Source organism: Sciurus vulgaris (genome assembly GCF_902686455.1).
Source record: "Sciurus vulgaris genome assembly, chromosome: 17".
Taxonomy (NCBI): Eukaryota; Metazoa; Chordata; class Mammalia; order Rodentia; family Sciuridae; genus Sciurus; species Sciurus vulgaris.
Window position 1 is genome coordinate 6483810 of NC_136478.1, and position 14422 is coordinate 6498231.

At 36.5% G+C, this 14422-nt stretch overlaps 1 protein-coding gene across 4 annotated transcripts in view; it reads left to right on the plus strand.

Moving 5' to 3' along the window:
• The window catches only part of CMC2 (C-X9-C motif containing 2), a 28940-nt gene that overhangs the window by 1059 nt on the left and 13459 nt on the right, over nucleotides 1-14422 (plus strand). For 2 of the 4 annotated variants that reach the window (XR_013760503.1, XM_079119245.1), the window contains exon 2: nucleotides 9972-10083. Coding sequence is in view for 3 of the 4 variants with exons in the window: in XM_079119245.1 (XP_078975371.1) it covers nucleotides 10003-10083 (81 nt within the window). In the remaining variant the exon portion in view is untranslated. Of the gene's footprint in view, nucleotides 1-3742; nucleotides 3802-5621; nucleotides 7736-9971; nucleotides 10084-14422 lie in introns of all 4 variants that reach the window. The other 2 variants (XM_079119247.1, XM_079119246.1) reach the window with 2 other exon arrangements.

A 14422-nucleotide genomic window follows, 5' to 3' on the forward strand; every position in this document is an offset into this window, starting at 1 on the left:
CTTGTGAAGTTATTTGGAGGAAGTCATAGTAGTTAACCTCCCCAGGCAGCCTCCTGGTTGCTGTCAGTAGCAACATCTGAGAGTGATAGTTTAGGCTTGGTTACTTGTAGCCGCGATTAGAAGTGAGTAGAATGGACACACGCATGCCATGTCTGCTATCTCTGATGCAGTGTTTTTCATAGTTTGAAAAAGTTGGAAAGTACTCATTTAACTAGTATCAGGACTTTCTGAAATGTCGGCTTTTTCAAAAAAATTTTTTTCTACTTGTCAGTGGACCTTTTATTTAATTATTTACATGCAGCGTTAAGAATCAAACGCAGTGCCTCCCACATGCTAGGCAAGTACTCTACAATGTGGGCTTTTAAAGTACACATTTTAGGAAACATTAAATGTTGACAGTTTTTTCCAGAGAATAGATTCTTGGAAGACCCTGAACAAGAGACTTTTCTGGCATTGACTTGTTTTTTCTTATCTTGAAATAACATTAGAAATTGTAACTGTAGTATAAATTTATTCCTGGTGCAGCCACACAGTAGCAAATATTTTTAAAGAAAAAACAAGTGGTGTTAAAATGCAGGATTCCCCCAGTGATTGTAGATCTGCCAGAATCTGTTATTGGAATACTTACCCCTTTTCTTGGTACTAAAGTTCTCTTTATTTATTCTCTAAAATTGTGCCACCTGGTGGTTGAAATCTGCTCTCAGAAATTACCTCACAGTTGTGGTTGGAGTAAATAAAGCTTTAATTTTTATGTCTATTGGGAGTACTTCACTGCTTCACCCTCCCAGCCAACCCTCAAGGAAAAGTTAAAATTGCTTTGTTAGGGGCAAAATATCATATTTTCATAATGGAATATTTTTTGGGGGGACACAATACCTTTATTTGTTTTTTTTTACTTTTATGTGGTTCTGGCTATTGAACTCAGTGCCTTGTATGTGCTAGGCAAACACTCAACCACTGAGCCACAACCCCAGCCCCACAACAAAAAAATTTTGTTTCATTGAACTATTTTAGTATCATTGTGTTCATACTTGAGGAAGTGGGTAGGGCTGGGATGGGGAAGGAGGTGTCATTGTGACAAGTTTATCCTGGTGATTTATAAAGACCAGCGTAAAAGTGGAACTGAAGTTTTGTGTTTACGTACTCTCTTTCAGTTTGTAAAAAAAGACTTTGAGTTATAGTAGTGTTACTAAAATAGACTTTTAAAAATAATTACTGGTGAGGTTGACGTTTTTTGTTTAATACATTTTGGATGGGATTTGTCCCTCTCACTGCAAACACCTGTGCATAGGGTCTTTTTAAATGAATATTCCCTTCATTTTGTTTCAACAGTGCTGTTGATGTTCATAATTACTTTGGCACTACTCTTTTGAAGTTTTTTTTTGGTGTGCGTGTGTATTTGTATGTGTGCGATGCTGGGTATTGAATTCAGGGTCTTGCACCTGCTAAGCACACACTCCACCACTGAGCTACAACTCCAGTCCTTCTGGATTTTTAGTCATAGTAAGTGTTTGTTTTTTGGGTGTACATTTTATAAGAAGTGGCTTGAAATAAATTAATTGGGAACTTTTATTTGAGAAGAAACTTAAGAATGCGATGAAGAATATACCCTATAATGTCCCTTGTTGTTGTAGTCAGTCTCTTTGGGGCATGTTACAACAGATAAAGTGCAGCTCCACATAGCCTGTTTTGTTGTTGGACTCCCACGAACACAACATCTGCTTTTGTAATTACACCCTTTGATTTCCAGTTTTGTCTTCAGACACATCATGGAGTAGATTCACATCAGTCTTTCTCATCATATGACTGAGAATTTCAGATACACACTTAACTGTTCACTATTTCAGACACACATATGGTTTTAAACCTGTAAGATACAGGTCAAGAACTAGTTCCTGTGGGCTGGGGATATAGCTCAGTTGGTAGAGTGTTTGCCTCGCAAGCACAAGGCCCTGGGTTCAATCCCCAGTACCGCAAAAAAAAAAACCAAAAAAACTAATTCCTTTTTATGGAAGAAGAGACAGATCTCAAATTAATAACTAAAGTTATATAACTTAGGATAGTTGAGTCCACAACTTTTGTCCTAAATCTACATAACATTTCCCTTCAAATCCAGTGTCCTTTTTAATCAGGCTATTTCTTATTTGTATCTCCTCTCTGTTGTGGGCTTCTTTGAGTTGGTAAGTATTCTGTTTCATCAGTGATTTTATGTTTAAATCTAATATCAGACCCATTTATAACATGAATATCCCTCCCCATGCCTGGTCCCAGTGTTCAGATTGTCAATATTTTGGGTGGGCTGACCAGTGACAAGTATAGTAATATTTTTTTCCTGGATCTACATAGGCCCTCTATTAGTAATGATTCAGTAAAGTACCATAAGAACTTCTTTGGAATTTAGACCTGGAACTGGTGCCTAGTGAACTTGTAGCCAACCAGAGGTTCTTTGGGAAAAGTTGTTGTTTTTTTGTTTTTTTTTTTTTTTTTAATCTAAATTTATTTCATTCACAAATGGCTGTGAAGATGTGTCTTACCTATTTTGAACTGGGAAAAAATCCATCAGGGTGAGAGAGGTGAATAGTTAACTGTCACTTACTATATGACCTGGAACTTAGTTTTTCTATGAAAATGTGGGTGATGCATGTTTTGACCTACACAAAGGTAGTTTCTTGAAGGCTCAGCTAAATTTAAAGGGATACTTGCTTTCTATGGTTGTTGGATTGTTAAGACTGTGTCTAGCACATTGTAAATATTTAACAAAATTATTTTCTAAACTAATAATGTTGATACCATCTTACAGTTTTGAAGAAATATTTAAAAATACAAATATGGAGTATATATGTAGATTTTTCTTCATTTCATTTAAAAATACCTTGAATTCTGAGTGTTTAATTAAGAGTAGATAGGCAACTACTAGAAAGTATCAGCACTTGCTCACTTGTGTTCTGAGAGAACAGCGCTGTTGTCGCATTTACAATATGCTTTGTATATTACACCCAAGAGGACAGCAGTACATTTGTGTGTATGCACTGACGTTTAGGCAAAACCAGGTGATGTGGGGTGGGTGGAAGAGAGCACAGGTGCAGGGTGGGTAGAGGGAAGAGGGAGGAAGAGAGTATCTAAAAAGATATGGTGGAAAAAAGATGTGGTGGAGGAAAGTGGGGAATGATTTGTAAAGCAAGGAATTCATTAGATAAAGGTGAGCATTTGAACTTAAAGAAGAGTAGGAGAAGGAAACAAATCATTTAATTTTTTTGAAATAGTCATCTAGGATAGAAAAATTAGAAGAATCCCATAAATAAAAGATATAATTAAAAATAAAAGAGTCAAAAATAAAATTTAAACCCTATGCAGTGGCACACCCCAGTAATCCTAGTGACTTGGGAGACTGAGGTAGGAGGGTCACAAGTTCAAAGCCTGCCTCAGCAACAGCAAGGCACTAAGCAACTCAGTGAGACCCTATCTCTAAATAAAATACAAAATAGGGCTGGGAATGTCACTCAGTGTGGAGTGCTCCCGAGTTCAGTCCCCAGTAACAACAAAAATTTTAAAGAGTAGAAGGGAAGATTTCTTATTGGTACCTTGGCTGGATCCATAATAGCATACATGTTTGAAATAAATTTTTGTTAAGAATATTTATTATTCTATATTTTGTATCTTTACATACCATTATGTATATTTATACTTATATACAGTGTGCATGTGTATATTATCTTAGCACCATGTGTCTCCTCAAGTACAGATGCTCCTGGACTTCCAGTGGGTTGTGTTCAGATAAACCCATCATCATAAGTTGAAAATGTAAGTAAAAAGTTATGCATTTACTGTACCTAGGCTTACATCATAGCTAGTCTTGCCTTTCTTAAATATGCTCAGAATATTTACACTAGCTTCCAGTTGGGCAAAGTCATCTAACACAAAGCCTGTTTATAATCAAGTGTTGATTATCTCATACACACACACAGATGGGTGTTTTGTAGAGCTGATGAAATGTGAAAACCAAACAACATCCAAAAAAGTGATAGCAACACAATAAGTACACTGTAGAGTACAGTGGTTTCCCCTTGTGATCGTGTGGCCCAAGGCTATGCTGGCTGCCACTGCAATCATCAATAATGAGTGTCAGGGTATTGTGTTGCATACTGTTAGCTAGGGAAAGAGCAGAAGTTGAAGTACAGTTTCTGAATGTATCACCTTTGTACCATCAGTAAGAACAGTTGTAGGTAGGGGACCATCTGTATTTACTTTGCCAAATAAAGAGGTTATTTCTGTATATCATAAGCTTGCTTCTGAACTGTAGATGCCTACATTTGAGGTCTAGTTGATAGAAATGTACAAAAACATTGTCAAATACATTTACAGAATAAAAGGTTAAAAAGATTTTTTTTAGTTGACTAGTGTTTTTAGAGAAAATGAGGCAGAAACCAGATAACTGTATATAAATGTAGGTACATAATATTAACACAATATTAGGTGATTTACATTGCTAAACTACATATAATTTCAATCTCCTGAGGCAGTAAAGTTTTGTTATAAGACTTTGTAGTCAGTGCTAGGTAAACAAGATTTGAACTTGGCTGCCTTTTGTTTTCCATTCAAATAAATTCTTAGCTGGGTTTGATAGCTTGATTTGTGACCTGCAACTGTGGTATGTTTGTGCATGAGAGAGAGAGTGCGTGTGTAGTGTAGTTACTGAATGAAATAGTGATCTGCTGATAAATTTCCAGACTGAAGTAGCTGTGCTGTAATCCTTTGGAATTGTTTGTTCAATAGTTTCATTGTTTTTGTATTTGTTGGGAGTTTTTCAGAACTTTTTAAAAAACATTTAAAAATTTTCATTGTATATTATTTCTCCACACTTTTTATTGTCATTACATATTTGTACATGCTCCCCTGATCCTTTTCTTCTATTGGTCTTCCTTAGATTTTCATGAGATAAGCCCCCTCCCCACCTTTCTTTTCCTTTTTCCTCTTTAACTTCCATACATGAGAGAAAACATGACCGTTGGCTTTCTGAGTTTGGTTTATTTTGTTTAATGCCTTCATTTTTCATTCATTCTCAGAACTAATTTTTAAAAATTGAGGCATAATTTATTTTTCATAAAATTCACCCATTGTAAGATTTTAGATTTGTAGAATTATGCAACTACTACCAAAATCCAGTTTTAGAACACTTTCATTACTCAAAGAGTTTCCTTTGTTCACATTCACAAATTAATCCTCATTCTCATCTTTAGTCCTAGGCAACCATTGTTCTGCCTTTTGCATCAATAAATTTGCCTTTTCTATATATTGCATATACATGGACTCTTACAATATGTACTCTTTTGCATCTGGCTGCTTTCATTTGCCAGTGGGATTTTGAGGTCAACAGTGCTGGAGCGTGTATCAGTTGTTCATTTCTTCTAATTGCAAAATAACATCCCATCATGTAGATATACCACATATTGTTTATCAATTACCTGGACATTTGGATAGTTTCCAGCATTAGCTGTTATGAATAATGCTGCTGTGAACTTACACATATGTGTCTTTGGATGAATATATATTTTCATTTCTCTTGTGTACAGTTTCTCCACTTCCTAACCAATACTTGGTATTGTCTGACTTTTTGATTACAGACGGTCCCTGACTTAATGATGGTTCGACTTATGAGCTATCAACTTTACAATGATGTGAAAGCAATACATACTCAGTAGAAACCATTCGTCGAATTTTGAATTTTGCTCTTTTCCCTGACTGGCAATATGCAGTACAATACTCTCACTCAGTGGTGGGCAGCGGCTGCCAGCTATAGCTCCCAGACAGCCATGTGATCACAAGGGTAAACTTTGCAGTGTACTGTGTTGCCAGCGCTTTTTGGATTTGTTTTTTTTTTTTTTTTTTTTTTTTTGCCTCCCATCATGTCTACAAAACGCCCGTCTGTGTCTCCTGCTTCTGGTGAAAAGAAGAAGAGGAAGGCAATTACTCTTGAGATGAAACTCAAAATAATTGCCCAGCATGAAGGTGGCAAGCCAGTAATGGTCATTGCACGGGAGTCAGGACTGTCACAGTCCACAATCTCAACCATCTTAAAGGATAAGAAGCGAATCAGCGATGCAGTGAAATCATCAGCATCAGTTAAGTCCACTGTCATCACGAAGAAAAGAGCTGGGCCAATTGATGATATGGAAAAATTACTTGTTGAGTGGATAGACGAGCAGATAAGAAAGCGTGCACCGCTTAGTCTCCTGATGATCCAGGCTAAGGCAAGAAGTCTTTTCAATATGCTGAAAGAACATGCTGATCCTACGTACACACAGATGTTTACAGCAAGTCATGGGTGGTTCCAGCGCTTCAAAAGGCGTCATAATTTTCACACTGTGAAGGTCAGTGGTGAGGCAGCAAGTGCTGATATTGAATGTGCTGAAGCTTTTAAGGAAGAGCTGCATAGAATAATTGTGGATCACAAATATATACCAGAACAGATATTTAATGCTGATGAAACAAGCTTGTTCTGGAAGCGTCTGCCTGAGCGTACATATATTCCTCAGGAGGCCAAGACAATACCAGGATTCAGAGACCATGTAACTGTGCTTTTGGGTGGAAATGTTACAGGATTCAAATTAAAGCCTTTTCTCATCTACCACTCAGAGAACCCTAGAGCATTCAAGAATGTGAGCAAGCATACACTTCCTGTTTATTATCGCCACAATAAGAAAGCCTGGATGACTTCAGCATTGTTCGAAGACTGGTTTTTGAACTGTTTTATTCCACAGGCAAGAGAATATTGTAGGCAAAACAATATCCCATTCAGGATTCTTCTGATCTTAGATGATGCTCCAGGGCATCCACAGCATATTGGGGCCATGCATCCTGATGTAAAGGTGGTATATTTGCCACTCAACACAACCACACTCATTCAACCAATGGACCAAGGTGCAATAGCTGCCTTCAAAGCACATTATTTACGCCAGACATTTGCTCAGGCTGTTGAAGCCACTGCATCTGGCCAAACACTCCAGGAATTCTGGAAAGGTTTTAACATTCTAAATGCTATCCAGAACATTGCTGCAGCGTGGGAGGAAGTCACACAGCAGTGCATGAACTGCATTTGGAAGAAAGTTTTGAAGACATATGTGAACACATTCAAAGGCTTCAACAAAGGTCCTGTTGATGATATGGTAAGTAACAACATATTAGCACTTGGGAAGCAGCTAAAATTAGACATCCGTGAAGAGGATATTCATGAAATTGTCAGCATTAAGACTGAAGAGATTTCCAATGAGGAGCTGATTGAACCAGAGGAGGAAGGAAGTAAAGAAGTTAAAGCAGAGGAAGAAGTTAAATGGAAGGCACCCAGAAAGTTCACAGCAAAGAAACTGGCAGAGGCATTTGCCACTATTAGCAGTGGCATGCGGATGTTAGAAGAAATGGACAGCAATTACGAGAGATACGCAAGAGCTGACAGGCAGATACAGGATGCTCTTGCTTGCTATAGAGAAATATATAATGAAGAAAAGAAACAGACTGTACAATCAAAACTTGATATCTTCCTGAAAAACACTGTGCCTGCTAAAATGTCAACAAGTGTTGATGCCTCAGTGCCTTCCACCAGTTATTCTCAAGTTTTGTCAGAAGAAAGAGGAATCAGTACCTCTGTCGCTGTAGCATCCACATCATCCAGCAGTTAATTTTAGTTCAATGCATCAAATCTCCTTCAGGCCCAGTGTGTTTTCTGCTGTGTACATTAATGGTGAGTACCTGCACAACTACTCTGTTTCACACGTCCAGTGTACTGTTCCATAATTATGTGAGATATTCAACGCTTTATAAAATAGACTTTGTATTAGATCATTTTGCCCAACTCTTAGCTAATGCAAGTATTCTGAGCACATTTCAGATAGGCTAGGCGAAGCTACAATATTTAGTAGTTTACTGTATTAAATGCATTTTTGACTAATAGTATTTTTAGATTATAATAGGTCTATCTGGGTATAACCCTGCTGTTGAGGAGCATCTGTGTAGCTGATAGACATAGTGGTATCTCTTTGTAATTTTAATTTGCATTTCCCTAAAGACTAATGGTGTTCAGCATCTTTTCATATGCTTAATTAAGTATTCCTTTATTTTTGTGATTCAAATCTTTTGCTCATTTTTTTGGGAGAGGCATCTATTTTACCATTTGGATTTTTTTGTCTTACTGAATTGTAAACATCTTTTCTGTGGTCTAGTTACAAGAATACAAATACTTTATCATATGTGATTTGCAAATATCTTCTAGTCTGTGGCTTCTCTTTTAAAATAGATTTTACATTTTAGAGTAGGGGTAAGTTCATAGCAAAGTTGAATACAAAGTAGGGAGCTGTCATATAATACATCTCCTTTTCCCACTCAAGCACAGCTGTCAATGCCCTGAACCATTTTGGTATATTTATTATACTTGATGACATTAACATATCATTATTGTCCAAAATAGGACTTACCTTTTCATTTTCTTCATGGTGTTTTTTGAAGTGCAAAAGATTGTGGTTTTGATGATATGTGAATTTTTTAATTTTATGGTTTGTGCTTGTGACATATCAGAACTTTTTGCTCAAACTAAGGTTAAAATTTTCTCCTGTTTTCTTTTTAAAATTATTATAATTGGCATCTTAACCATTTGTAAGCATATAGTTAATTGGTATTAAATATCTGCATGCCAGGTGTGGTGTGGTATGTCTCTAATCCCAGCTACTCAGAGTTAGGATCACAAGTTCTAGGCCAGCCTGAGTAATTTAGAGATATCCTGTTTTTTTTTTTTTTTTTTTTAAAAAGACTTGGGATGTAGTTCAGACATAGAGTCCTTTTGGATTTAGTTTCTAGCACCAGGAAAAAAAAAACACATTCATAATGTACATCCATCACCACCATCTATCTCTGTAACTGTATTTTAGTTTATTTATGTGTATATTTGTGGTGCTGGGGATTGAACCCAGGACCTTGTGTATGTGAGGCTCACACTCTACAAACTGAGCTGTATCCTGAGAAACTAAAAGTCTGAAAGTCTATACCCATTAAACAGTCGTTAGTAATTCTTCATTCTCCTCCCCCTATTCCAAACACCATTCTACTTTCTTTATGTGTGAATTTCTTTCCTTTTTAAGACTTAACAATATTCCATTGTGTGTATACCACATCATGCTTGTCTATTCATCTGTCTATGGCAGCTTATTTTAACTCGGGAATAATGTGTTACACGGGTGTAACAAGACCCTGCTTTAGTTCTTTGGGATATACATAAACAGAAGAGGACCATATGACAGCTCAACTTTTAATATTTGACCAGTCACCATACTGTTTTCTACTGTGCACTATTTTACATTCCTACAAACAGAGCACAAAGCTTCCATTTTCTCTGTGTCTCTAATACTTCCTGTTTTCAGTGTAATTAATTTTATGGACATATTTGCTCCATTTGGAAAAAGATGTTTCATAACTGCTTTTTGTTTTACTTCATTGTCTAGCCAGGATTCTTAGCAGATGTTAAGAAGAAAGCAGTCCATATTAATTCATACTAATATGAAACTGACTAATAGTCATTTAACCCTCTCAGGATAATGTGTTTTAAATGAATTTATAAGCCAGTTCTCTTAATAGGTGGAATTTCAACTGAACAAAATGAGGAGTAACCAATTTAGGGAATCTGAGGAAAATATTTGAAGTCAGACTTGTTAATATAACCAAGTGGTTTCTGCTTGAGCTCTTATTTCTACTTATTTCGCTTTCTGGTTCCTGATTTTAGATGCAGGTTCTGTAAACACTCCTGATAACTTGCTGAGTATGTTAAATAATTAGATAAGGAAGCAAGAGACTGACATTTAATAGTTTGCCTAAAGTCTCACTGCTGGTTAATGGTTAACATTCTCTTCATTTTGTTTTCTTACTGAAAATCTTGTAAGTGGTATTCACAAATGTATTCATGCATATTCAAGACATTCTTGTATTCACAGGTTGCACTGCTGTGATCACCACCTCCCAAAGATGCATCCTGACTTATCTCCACACTTGCACACTGAAGAATGCAACATCTTGATTAACTTGCTTAAGGAATGTCACAAAAATGTAAGAGTTCAGAAAAATGACCATAAAGTACAAAGAAACTTAGGTACAACACACTAATATGAAGTGTTATCGCCATTAATGGAAAGAAATGATAATGTCTTAGTGGTCTGAGCTTAGTAAAGATTAGCAATTGATGTGTGTGATTGATTGATTTTTTTAAGAAACCAACTCCTTTTATAATTAGTAATAGTAAAGCCATGATAGTTTGTTAGACAACTTCTGAAACAGTATGTAGTAGTTGGAATCCATGTTCTTACAATGAAATGTCTTTCCCATTCTTAATAGAACTGTTGAGCTCTGACTCTTCTGATCATGAAGGAATTATTCTTAGATTCCCTGTTCCTTAATGGCTGCCATTCTCTGTTTTATGGTAATTGAAACAGTTTATATAATTAGTATGATAAGTCTAATCTGATGGATTTAACTGTTAGTGGAATGCAAGCAATTCTATGGTTAGAACCAAATAGAGGGCTGGGGATTGTAGTCCAGGAATGCAGTGCTTTGCCTAAGATGTGCAAGGCTCTGGGTTCAATCCGCAGTACTACAAAAAAGAAAAGAGAAAGAGAGAGAGAGAAAAGGAGCCCATACTTAGAATTCAGTAAGTCAAGCTGATATTTTTATAGATGTTGAATATTTAGCTTTTTCCCAACATTTGATGCGTGACATAGTTGTAGGAAATATTTGTGCTTAACTTCCCATGGTGAATTACTTACTTTTCTCATAAGCTTTGGACATATCAAATTTAATAATAATACTTAAGTGAATAAAATATAAAGACCAAAAGTCAGGAACTAAGTAATACTTGGCCTGTGAAGTCAGATTTTTACAGATTCAGGGAATGTGGATTACAGTATACTTTAGGTAAACTGTTTACTTTTAGATTAAGTATTGGGAACTGCCCTACACTCTGTCTGGGAGCTGTTTCTTCACATTTACTTCCTAGGTTAACCAGATTAAGGGCTTTAGTTTTTCAGTTCTTGGTTTTTAGTGTTACATGTTATTTGCATATTGCTCTTTGGTCCATGACTTTTTAAATTGGACTAAAATATTACATCTTTTCCTTTCAAAAGGATTTCTTATAATAAAGGTGATACTTCAGATCATTGGATCTAAAATTAGACTTTTAAAAAATTAACTTTTGTAGTACAATTTACATACAGTAAAACAGTGTTCAGTTTGATGAATTTTGACCAACATAAACACCATGTAACCATTGTCACAGTTGAGGTAAAAAAAAACTTTCTCGTACTAGAGTTCCCTGTGCCATCTTGGGGTACCTCTGCCTCACCTCTGGCCCAGATAACCCCTAAACTACTTTTTGTTAATGTAGATTAGTTTTGCTGTTCTAGAATTTGTTATAAATGTACTCTACATTGTATGTTTTTATGTATTGTTCCATATTTTTTGAGGCTAATAGCATTTGTTGGATATGTCTTTAATTCATTCATTTTTATTTCCGAGTGGTATTCCATTGTATGAATATGCCAGTTTGCTTGCCTATTGATGGACATTTAGGTTGTTTGCAGTTGTGCTGTTTTGAATAAAGCTGCTATGAACATTTGTGTACAAGTATTTGTGTGAATATCTTTTTATTTCTCTTGGGTAAATACCTGGAAATGGAATGACTAGGTGGTGTGGTAAGTAAGTGTTCATAGAAACTGCCAACTTTTCCATTCAGTACTATTTTGTATTCCTGTCTGCTCCCATTCTCACCAGCACTCGATACTGTAAATGTTTTTTTAACCAATCTGTGGGTATTATAGTAGTGTTTCCTGTTGGTTTTAAATTGTATTTCCCTGCTGACTAGTGATTTTGAGCATCTTTTCATGTACTCATTGGCCATTCATATAAAATCTTTTGCCCATATTTAAAAATTTGTTATGATTGATTGGGCATGTCAGGTCTTTGGTAAGTGTATTACCAGTACAGAGTTCTTATATATCCCACACCTGGTGTCTCCTATGAATGCATTAGGAAGGTACATTTATTCCAGTTATTAGTTATTGAACTAATATTGATACGTGAACATTAACCAGAGTCGTGCTTTGTTTAGATTTACTCAGGTTAGGTATTGTCCTGATTCCTGTTACAGGATTTCCTTCAGGATGCCAGGTTTAATGCTTTTATTGTAACTCTTCAAGACTTCTCTTGACTGTGGCAGCTTCTTTGTTTTTGGTGATTTGAGGCTTACTGGTCAGATATTTAGAATTCTCTGTTTGAACTTGTCTTTTATGGTTCTCGTGGTTATACTCATGGTGTGAGTTTGGGAGGAAAAACCACGGTGGTCAGGTACCATTTTCAGCACACATTGTGTTGAGTTACGTATGTCTATGTAATTGATCTCTGTTGATGTTGATCTAGATGGCCTTATTGAGGTAGTGTCAGACTTCTCTACCTTAAAGTTACTATTCCCTATCTTCCATAACTCTGGGAAGAATTCGCTGTGCATAGCCCATGTTGAGGGACTGGAAATTAGGTCCTCCCCTCTTTGAAGGCGGAGTGTCCACATGAATGTTTTAGAGTTCTGGAGACCTGTGTCTTCTCCCCATTTGTATTTACATCAGTGTGCACTCATGTATATTTGTTTTATACATTGTATTATAATCCAGTACTTCATTTTGTTGCTCACATTGTTTTGACTGGGAGTCTTTCAGTTGGGTCTTGGACTCTTTAAAACAAAGAGAAAAGTTCTATGAACTAACAAGTGACTTCCAGGATATATTGAGTGAAGAAAATTGAAGTGCAAGAGTGTTTATAGTATTCTAGCACTTGTTTAGAAAAGGAGAAAGAGCAAAACTGCTTGGATCCCCCCAAAAAAGGACAAGATACACCTGAAACTAATGAGATTCATTATCTTCTGGGAGACAGGTGGGAACAAGATCAAGAGAATGGGGAAGTGACACTTTGGTGACATTTCTTGTATAATTATTGCTTTTTCAATCTTCAGTGTTTCACATGCTCAGTAAAAATGGTGAGAACATAGGCTTTAGTCAGAAAGAGTTGTTGGTAGAGTTTGGGTTTTGCAGTGGATAGATTAGCAATTCTGAAATTGGGTGCTGTTTATTCCAGGGTGAGCAAGTAAGGAACTATTGCAGATAATAGGAGACAGTTTTCTCACAAACTCATGCCATTTCCCCACCACCTTGGTCGAGCAAGATCATCACCCCAAAGCCCTCTGTGCCATGCCAGTGACACCTGACAAGGATAACCAGCTATTGTAAGTCCTCACAGTAGAGTTCAGTTCTGCCTGGGTTTGTACTTGACGTAAGTGGAAATGCACCATGTCTGGACACTTCTGTGAAATTAGTGTGTGATAAAAGCTCAAAATTCTACCTGTTTCCTGCATTGTCCAAGAATATTAGACTGGTTAAACAACGGAAATTCTAATCACTAGAATGAATAGAAATAGTTGTCTAAGATGTCTTCCAGCCCTGAATCTGTGTGGTTCTGCAGTTTAATCTCTTTGTTGACTAAACCATCATTTTGAATGCTCCTTTCCGTGCTGGAATTCTGCAGTGCTTTCCAGTCCTCTTGAAGTACAGCACAGTTTTATCTCCACATGATCCTAACTTGCTGTGCTTTTATCATTCTTCTGTGTTTTAAGGTTCTTCTATGGTCTTTGCAACCAAATGTCATCCACAGGCTGCTTCAGATCTACTGGCCTAGTTTGCCTACGTTTGTCAGCAAGACTTAGGTTATCTACAGTTAAAATACAGAATTTAGAGAACAACTGTTTTCTTCAAAGCTATTTGGAAGGCTTTAATTTTTTTTTTCTGATTTTTTAAAGTAATGTGTAAGTAATACATGTCATTGGAGATAGTGTTTAGAAAAACCTAAGAAAGCGCAAAGCAAATAAAACTTTTTTCTCTACCTCCCAGAAATAAGCTCATTAACGATTGGCTTTATCCACTTTTTTTTTTTCTTTCTGTTAGCTTTTTCAAATGCCCACATCTTTTCCATCCTGAGAAAATGAATACATAAAATCCCTTGGTAATCCCAGCTGTCTTGTGGCCTATATTTGCTTTCTTCTGAGTGAGCTATTAAAATAATACCTTCTCTTTGACTTGGCTTTTGCCCTCACTAGGGTGCTGGAGTGGCCAGGGTCACCAGTTACTACACTGGTGCTAATTTTACTGGACTTTCAGTAGTTTCCTCACTCTCCTAGGCTGGTTTGTTTCTTTATCAAAACACACTTCCCCAGGCTTCTACTATACTTTTGTCTTCTGTGGTTTTCCTTTCTTTCTTTGGCCACTCTTCAGTCTCTTTGGCAGTTTCCTCTCTATTCTCGCCCTGTTTCTCTGCCTACACCTTCCTGGAAAAATTCATTCACTCCCATGGT